At 43.6% G+C, this 9,682-nt stretch overlaps 1 protein-coding gene across 1 annotated transcript; it reads left to right on the top strand.

Moving 5' to 3' along the window:
- The first annotated feature begins 3,035 nt into the window (after positions 1 to 3,035).
- foxj1b (forkhead box J1b) lies at positions 3,036 to 7,429 on the top strand. Its single transcript, XM_078789140.1, has 2 exons — positions 3,036 to 3,716; positions 5,406 to 7,429. Exons 1-2 carry the CDS (start codon positions 3,126 to 3,128, stop codon positions 6,282 to 6,284), a joined length of 1,470 nt encoding a protein of 489 aa, XP_078645266.1. The 5' UTR covers positions 3,036 to 3,125; the 3' UTR covers positions 6,285 to 7,429.
- Positions 7,430 to 9,682: the final 2,253 nt, after the last annotated feature.

Genomic DNA, 9,682 nt, shown 5'->3' with positions numbered 1-9,682 from the left:
AGCCAATGAAATAAGACTACTGCTGGTAGGGAATTGTAGGCTCAAAATGGAACATATCGGATTGAGTCGCCAAACACCGGCTGGTTTTACCTCCAAACAGTATAAGATACACAACAAAGATACTCCACAAATTAACTTAGTTTAACATGCCTCACAATAAGTGATGAAATCCCCGCAGTGATTGTATATTCTCACGCTATAGCTTTAAATGGAGGTTTGTTTTGGACTACGTATCCCATGAGCACCCGCTTTGTTTGGAAGGTTTGGGAAGGCTGACTTTTTTTGTGAATGACGGCAGCTCTCGACCAATCCCAGTGCTCGCTATTGCACTCGCTTGCCAAATATGGTAAACAAATCTGCCATCGCCAATTGCCACCGCTCGGAGTTAATTTAGGGACAGGCGTGTGCAAAACTGCGTTTGATGGTGTCCTTGACAAATGAACACATTAACTTTTGTGCTTCCCACTCTTAAGAGCACAATGCATCACTTCACTGCACCTCAATTATTTCAGCATGTCAAAACTATTAATTAAAATGGTAACGAAGGGAGACAAGGGAGCAAATAAATTCAACATTTTTATACACATCACAATTGAGTTTTCCAACCTGTGTAATACGGCACGATACAAACAAACAAATGGAACAACAGCATGCAGTAACACAACGGTGTATTACGTAATTCCTGCAATACTACCTTTTTTACACGGCAGATGTGCAAAATGAGTGTACTCGAAAAACATCGCAGACTGATGTAAAAATGAGTACAACGTTTGCGTAAAAACTGTAGAATAAAAAAAAACGTGGTAAATATAACGCAATGTATTATAGGTTGCCTGAAAATGTAAACAGTATTTTATCAATGGCACGTTTCAGAAGACAAACGAGTGAAAACAACGACCCCTGGTGGTCAAATAAAGATTTATAAACAAAATATTTTGACTTAGTTGATATAGTTAACCTAATACAGTATCACTATACTCTGTATTACACACTACTGCATGCAAAATTGTTTCGAGTTTTTAAATATACTCCTAATAATTTTCATTTATGTTTAACATGTCAGCCATTGCTTCCTGCCAAAATGAGTTAATAAATTGTGTCAGTATGTGAGTACTGGGAAGAACTAAGAATATTACATCGCTTTAGGCCAACATATAATTGCATAATGTAACATTATGCCAGCTTTAATTAGTCAGCATGTTGGTGTTCACCCAGAAATCTAGCAGCAGCCTTCACCCTTGGGTAGTGTTGAAATATGCTATTTCTTTTGAGGATTTTTGCTCTGCGTGAAAGCCATTTGCAAGAAGAGTGTCGGTAAGGGTCCCTCTTTAGCACCTCCATCCAACCCATTGCATGTAGATGCAGTGTGGCCTGCACTGTATGCACAGTTCCTGGTAAAAGACAGTGGGAAGCCAGGCAACAATAAGAGCAGCTGTTCAAACATTTGCAAGTCCTTTGTTATATGGGAACCTGAACAAACCCAGAAACAGTGCTAAAATCAAGCTTCCTGAAGGGATGCGACAGCTGGGTCGACATATATGCACATTCTTTGAGTGTCAATGCGTGGACATCTACCATGCAGCTACTCAATGCAACTCAACATTGACACCTCAAGTAATCACCAGACGTGACCTTAAAAGCTGAAGAAGACTTCATATACAATCTTATTTTTTAATATATAACCTCCACAAATCACTCTCAGAATGAAAAAATGAACTGCATGAGTGCTTGTGGTCAGTAAAGGCATCATTTCATGGTGTAGGAGCTGAGATTGGAGCATACAGTGTTGGTGTTTGTAATGTAATGAGGCACATGTCCACAAGGAGGCAGTGTTTCCTCGTTTTTCATAATGGTTTTCACATGGCTCAAGGTTGGCTAGAATAGAAACGTTACACATAGACATAATAAACAGCAGGGTTGGCATCAGTAAACAGAAAAACAGCAATATAATATGAACATATAATAACAGCAATAAATACAAAAGCATAAAATAAGGTAGTGTATAATGTAAAAAGTAGCATACTGAGGTGTCCATAAAGTGCAGCAGAGGAGCCAAAATGGCATCTGTGTCAGTGCCCTGAATTATAGACTCAACGTTAAACATTTGTACAGTACCCCACATGAAAACACCCCTCACATTTATGCAAATATTTTATTCCATCGTTTCACTGAAGAAATTGCACTTTATCATGTAAAGTAGTCAGTGCACAACTTGTGTGACAGTGGAAACTGACTGGCAACAAACATGACATGCACACAATTTTTCCCCAAATTACAAGTCTATTCAGTTGTTTGTCATAACTTTAAAACAAAATCTCCCGGGCCACACTTTGGACAACCTATATCCTCTGCCACTTCTGTCAAAAAGTCAAACAAGAAACATTATTACATGTGGAGAAATGGTTGCATTTGTGCACCTGACTAATCCAAAACTGTAAAAACTCCAGTTAGTAATTGCCGGTTAGGAATTGGTTGTTGTTTTGCAGGTGCCAAAGTATCTTCTAGCGGGACGTGTGGCGCGCAGCGGGTCGAGGGCGCACCTCAGAGGTCAAATTTCAGTAGCTTTAAAAGCAGGGAGGTGGATTAGAAACGGAGTGATTTGGAGAGAAAAGAGGGAAAGGCCAAGCAGCCAATCAGAGCTCCTTTCCAGTCATTGAAAGAGATGTGGGGAGGGGGGGGCAGCCCTACTGGCTCTGGCTCTGCTCGTCTTATTGAACTTCCTCCTCACCATCCCACCGTCTTGACTTCACAGCAGCTCCAAGGCATCAGCTGAAATATCACCTGAGCCGATATGGATGTGATTTAAGATTTTTCTTTCATTCTGCTTTTTTTTATGAGCTACTGGAGAGTCCAAACCGAACCAAACCAAAACCACTTGTTGCGCCATTGGAGTCCTTGAAGAGGCAGGACGCTGCAACAGGTGCATGCACTGCATCCTTACAAAAAAAACCCTGAAGGTAACAGCCGTTTTTTCGTCTCGTAAACACGTTTTACGCACCGCTTTTTTGTTGTTGAGCGTCAGTTTTGTAAATTAATTGTGCTTTATTTCACTTTCTTAAGATTAGACGCAACTTTAAATGCCAATCTGCTGATTATTCGGCCCAGACCGAGCGCACACAACCAGGATGCCGGTTCTGACAAGCCCGGAGATTGCTAATAAGTTCAAGGAGAAATGGCTGACGGCGTACCCGAGCGATCAGGTCATCTCGAATGACTCTGCCCCACTCGACGACAGCCTCACAAGCCTCCACTGGCTTCAGAATTTCTCCATCGTTAGCGCGCAGCCGGAGCCACCCAACGGGGCCGCTGCGCAGGGCTGCCTCTCCTCATCCACGTCCTCATCCTCCCATCAGCACCTCTGTCTCAAACGCTTCCCCGCCAGAGGGGGCACGGAGTCCCCATCCAGCCCCCCAGCAGGAGACACCGCCTCCACCGGGATGCCTCTTTACCTCGGCAGCCCCGACTCCACTTTAACGCCGCGCTTCTCCAACTACGCGCACCTCGGAAGCGGCTATCCGCAGATTCCCATCCAAGCCAGCCCCCCTGTGGAGGTCGACTACAAAACCAACCCGAAAGTGAAACCACCTTATTCATACGCATCTCTAATCTGCATGGCTATGCAGGCCAGCAAGCAACCCAAAGTGACTTTATCCACCATTTATAACTGGATCACTGAGAATTTCTGCTACTACAGACATGCGGAGCCCAGCTGGCAGGTAACTCACCACCACATCACCTTCCTTGTGTATTATTGATGAGTCAGATAAATGACTGTGAGGGTGGGAAGAGTAATTGACTCTTGCGTCACCAACAGACACCCCATCCCCGTAAGAAGAAAGCATTATCGGAGACCTAAAAGCACATATTTTTCTTTCTTCCACATTTTCCTTCCTCCGTATGTGTTGAGAGTCAAGGGGTGGAGATAGCGCTTGTGTGCTAATGAGGGATCTCCTGAGAGATATCAGCAAAGCACAGCCGACTGTTTGAAACGCTTCCTTGTCGGCCTCATTAAGTGCATTTGCTTCCGTACACAAACAACTAAATATTTGTTTAATTACAGTTTTTCTTAACATACTGTATAAAATATACTATACTGAAAGTTAATTCATCAATTTGTTTTTGTTGATGGGGTGGGAGAATCTGGACAGGACACAACATAAACATCCTATTCCTTTGAGTCAGCCATGTTTTCTTCTTAGAACACTGAAGCAACAGCACCTCTGCTGGTTGCAGACAAGTAATGCACTCTATTTCTCATCCAAAGGTTAAAATATACTGTACTGAAAGTTAATTCATCAATTAATTTGTTTTTGTTGATGGGGTGGGAGAATCTTGGTTGAACAGGACACAACATAAACGTGATAAACGTACACCAGCTCCCATTCCTTTGAGTCAGCCATGTTTTCTTCTTAGAACACCGAAGCAACAGCACCTCTGCTGGTTGCAGACAAGTAATGCACTCTTATTTCTCCCCAAAGGTTGCGCAATTCCAACCTTTCCAACAGTGTCAGCAACAAGTCCTGTTTCCGTTGTATGGAATATGATGTTGCTCATATTCTTGGAATGTTATGTCATACCATTCCTAATTTCATAAAACATTTGTGACATCGTTTTAAAAAGGGGAACTGCACTTTTTGGTGAATTTTGCCCATCGTTCATAATCCTTATGTGAAACATGGACACATATTTCTTTCCCTTTTCTGCATATTATAACATAAGAAAATGAGTTAATATGAGCTAGGTCAAAAGAGGCATTCTCTCTCTTTCCCTTAACTCATTTTGTCACGCTTGAATGCACAGAAAAGGGAAACAACAGCGAGGATGCCTCATCAAACGCTCACTATACATTGTTTATGAAGAAATAAATTCATTAATTGTGGTTGAATATGATCTCATTAAGTGAAAAACATGCATATTTCATCCAATTGTATATATTCATAGCATAAATTAAGTATCTTCAACTATTAAAAGGGTAGAAATAAAAATATAAGGCACTGAAAAGTCCGTCATACGGTATCTGTTACTTGTTGTGTGCACCTTTAAGAGGCGGAGCCTGGGAAGTGATGTCAGCTCGTATGTTTGCTAGCTGAGTGCAAGCAGCAGGTTCCAGTGTAGAGAGAGTGGCCGACAGCAGCTCCTGAGTGAATGTGTGTTTGTCAGCTTGCTAGCAAAGCGACTGAAGTGCATCGTGAGCGTCTTCTTAACCGCAAACAGCGGCAGTAGAGTAGTAATACAGGGTTAAAGGTGACTATAGGGGTGTTATATCATGTCTACATGGCTCTAATGAAGTCAGAGTATAAGTGGTATAAAAAATGGATAGAAAGTCAAGAACAGGTTTTGTAGACTTTGTGGTGGAACATTTCAAAAAAGTATTATTACTGAAATATTTCTTCCCGTCTTCACAGAACTCAATTCGTCACAACCTGTCCCTCAACAAGTGTTTCAAGAAGGTCCCCAGACAGAAGGACGAGCCGGGCAAAGGAGGATTTTGGCAGATTGATCCTCAGTATGAGGACATGTTCGTCAACGGCATTTTTAAACGGAGGCGAATGTCGGCGAACAGCTACAACAGCAACAGCGGCGCTCACAGACAGAACAAATTGGTTCCAAGTTACCACAGCACCCATGATGGCTGCCCGTACCAACGTGGCAAGGATATAGGCGGTAAAAGAAAGCAGCTGGCCATCAAGAACAGCAGCAAGACAACAAGAGTGACCGAGTCCCCTCTTCTGGCGACGGACGCCAATAAAGCAGACATCCTGAGAGGGGATTTCGACCTGACATCCATTTTTGATGACGTCCTGAGCGGGAATTGTAGCACCTTCGAGGATTTGGACATCAACACGGCTCTGAGCTCACTAGGCTGCGAGATGGAGGTTACCATGCAAGGGAGGCAGCACTCGGCCGGGTTGGGGAGCTGGTGCGGCGGCGGAGGAGATCTCACGGGACAGAGTCAGCACCTGAACCACATCCAGTCCTCCTACGGCTACCTGGATGTGAGTTCCGCCTCAGCCGTCAATGCGGTGGACCTTCACGTGCCGACGCAGCATCCTCGACACCTGGAAGGACAAGATCAGCTTCTGCAGGGTCAAAATCACCTCCCTAACTTCGAAGAGGCGTCATCGCTGTTCCAGGAGCAGCCAGACGAGGCGGTGCTGCAGCCCTGGGAGGAGATCAAGGAGGCGGTGCAGTCCATTCCGCTGACTCTGGATCAGAGCTTCGGCTTGTGTGAGAGCTTCTTTATGGAGATGCAGCCATGGGAACGGGTCGAGGCCTACCTGTGATCTTTCACACCAAACCTCATTGACTCCCGAGTGGCATCTGCATCCAATGAAAGCCTGATTTCCAGCTGACCTTGAAGGGATCAGCCGCCAACACCCCCTTTTATCATGTCTTTTCATTCAAATACCCTAAAACCAGACATTTACAAATACAGACAATGACTATAAAAACACCTTAACACTTTCTCATGGTCTTTTCGATTGTGTTCTAGAGGACATGGACATAAAACTTGTTAAAAATGACTGAAAAATCAGGCTGAAAAATCTGGATTTTTTCCGAGGCATTCAGGTTCCCCAACCTGGAATGGACTGCAGTCATTTTTTTGTGGACTATGTGACAAACGTGAAACACCCTGGACTCTAAAAAGCACTCTCTTGGACTGAGCACTGTCGTGGTGGAACAAAGTGAGAAAAGACACTGGATTCTATTTTGCTACATTAGCATGCAGATTTTTTTTTTGTTTATTTTTCACTAACAGTGCAGTAAAACATCTCAAATGTCATCTCAAATTCGTCTATGCCGTTTGTGATGATGAAAGATGCAGATAACTTTACATTTATTGTCCCGAATGAGCAATCAAATCCCTTACGGCTTTGCTATGATGTCATCTATTTGCTACAGTATGTAAAATAACGCAGGAACAGTTGCCATTTTTATTCAATAAGCGGAAGCACAGACTTGATGGATTGCAAACATTATGCACTTTGATAGACATCTATTCATTTCTTCTTTTTTAGTTTTCACTGTATTAAGGCTGGGTTTATTGATTATATTGCAGTTCTAATGTTTTTTTGTCTCTTGCAATAATTTATCTGGCTAAAAATGTTTACTTTGGTTGGATTTATACTTAACATGTTCTGGGAATTTCTTCATCATATTTCGCCAAAATGTTTTGATACAGAAATATGCAGGTCATTGGTTTTACTCTGTTGATTGATTGGGTGATGAATTGATGAAATCTTAAATTACATGATTTTTAACGTATGAGAATAATAACGGTGTTGGATGGAAATGGGCACGTCCTCAACATAGAAAGGCTACGTTTAATTAATGTATCATATGGATGGGTTCTATTACTCTTCAATCTTGCTATGTTATTTCCTTTGTACTTTTTTTAATGAGCTGTTTAAACATGCAACCATGCTATGATGCAATACATGGTGTCGATTAAACAACAAATGATAACGCAAACCCTGTGTCCTTTACTTGACATTGTCTCAGTATGTTGTACCATTCAATGCTATTTCAGCATTCATTCTTTCTTTCTGCCGCTTATCCTCACGAGGGTCGCGGGGGTGCTGGAGCCCATCCCAGCTGCCCCTGTATAGGGCCCCACAATCCATAAGGTGCATCTGTCAATCACTAGTGTAATGGTACAGCTGCTGCCGTTTAAAGCAGCAGTATTTCATTCATTAATTTTCTACCGCTTATCCTCACGAGGGTCGCGGGGGTTGCTGGAGCCTATCCCAGCTGCCCCTGTATAGGGCCTCACAATCATAAGGTGCATCTGTCAATCACTAGTGGTGTAATGGTACAGCTGCTGCTGTTTAAAGCAGCAATAATTCATTCATTTTCTACCGCTTATCCTCACGAGGGTCGTGGGGGTGCTGGAGCCTATCCCAGCTGCCCCTGTATAGGGCCCCACAATCCATAAGGTGCATCTGTCAATCACTAGAGGTGTAATGGTACAGCTGCTGCTGTTTAAAGCAGCAGTATTTCATTCATTAATTTTCTACCGCTTATCCTCACGAGGGTCGCGGGGGTGCTGGAGCCTATCCCAGCTGCCCCTGTATAGGGCCTCACAATCCATAAGGTGCATCTGTCAATCACTAGTGGTGTAATGGTACAGCTGCTGCTGTTTAAAGCAGCAATAATTCATTCATTTTCTACCGCTTATCCTCACGAGGGTCGTGGGGGTTGCTGGAGCCTATCCCAGCTGCCCCTGTATAGGGCCCCACAATCCATAAGGTGCATCTGTCAATCACTAGAGGTGTAATGGTACAGCTGCTGCTGTTTAAAGCAGCAGTATTTCATTAATTTTCTACCGCTTATCCTCACGAGGGTCACGGGGGTGCTGGAGCCTATCCCAGCTGCCCCTGTATAGGGCCCCACAATCCATAAGGTGCATCTGTCAATCACTAGAGGTGTAATGGTACAGCTGCTGCTGTTTAAAGCAGCAGTATTTCATTAATTTTCTACCGCTTATCCTCATGAGGGTCGCGGGGGTTGCTGGAGCCTATCCCAGCTGTCTTTGGGCAAGAGGCGGTGTACATCCTGCCAATACAGCCAATCACAGGGATGTGCCCTTTCACACTCACATTCATACCTATGGACAATTTGGAGTCGCTAATTAACCTAGCATGTTTTTGGAATGTGGGAGGAAACCGGAGTACCCGGAGAAAACCCACGCATGCACGGGGAGAACATGCAAACTCTACACAGAGATGGCCAAGCATAGACTCGAACCCAGATCTTCCCCATTTCCTGACTGTGTGGCCAAAATGCTAACCACAAGTAATTTGCCAATGGAAATGAAATTGTCATCTGACGCACACTTATTTGTTAGCTGTCCTCAGCTATGCCTGCCCATAACTAGCATCTCGAGCTAGCATCAACGACTTGACATACTCCCTGACAACTCAACTCACAGGGACAGTCGATATAAATAACTTTGGTCTTGTCGAGAGAGCCGTCTGCCAGGCCTTTGAAGCTAAACTTACTGTTTAAAATTACTTTATTATTTACTACTACTATTTACTATCATTGTGTCTACTTTATTGGGTATTATGAGTGTAAATGTGACTATAGGGGTGTTATTTCATGAGTAGAGGGCTCTAAAAAAATTGCTGAGAATAAGGGAGAACGTTTCAGCTGATTGCTCTATTATGCTAACTAAAAGGTCCATGCTATGCTGTAATATGTCTCGGTCCTGTTTGGAAATCTCCTAAAAAGCGAGCCTAGTTTCCATGCCGTGTTATATGAAAATGCGCTTTTCCACCCCAAATCTCTTTTTAATTGGAATTGCTGGCTGGCTCACAGCTCCCGGTGGCGGCAGGTCATGTGTGGAGATCTCTAGGAATGGGCGGAATAACTCGGATTCCTAAAAACAGCAGGAAGTACAGTCACAGTCAACATTGAAAAGTGTGCAAAGAACAGCTGATGGTGAGGCTGATACAGTGACAGATATGCCAAAGAACTCAAGAGGCTAAAAAAAAAGTCAAGCGTGTCACATGTAGCCATAATATTTGGGTTTCATTGTCCGCTTTCCCCCTGCTGACGTGTGCGCTACCCGCTGAGTGAGTGTGTACTCTACTGGTTGTGGGAGCCCCGTGGCGGCCCAGATAACGCTATCTCTGTGGAGCCAGAGCCCCGTGGTTCTATTCACAAGGTAGCTGGATGA

The sequence above is a fragment of the Doryrhamphus excisus genome, linkage group LG2 (assembly GCF_037039965.1).
Source record: "Doryrhamphus excisus strain RoL-2023G ecotype Guam linkage group LG2, RoL_Dexc_Guam_v1.1, whole genome shotgun sequence".
Lineage (NCBI taxonomy): Eukaryota > Metazoa > Chordata > Actinopteri > Syngnathiformes > Syngnathidae > Doryrhamphus > Doryrhamphus excisus.
The sequence above is the reverse complement of the archived record's forward strand: the minus strand, read 5'-3'. Positions and strand labels throughout refer to the sequence as shown.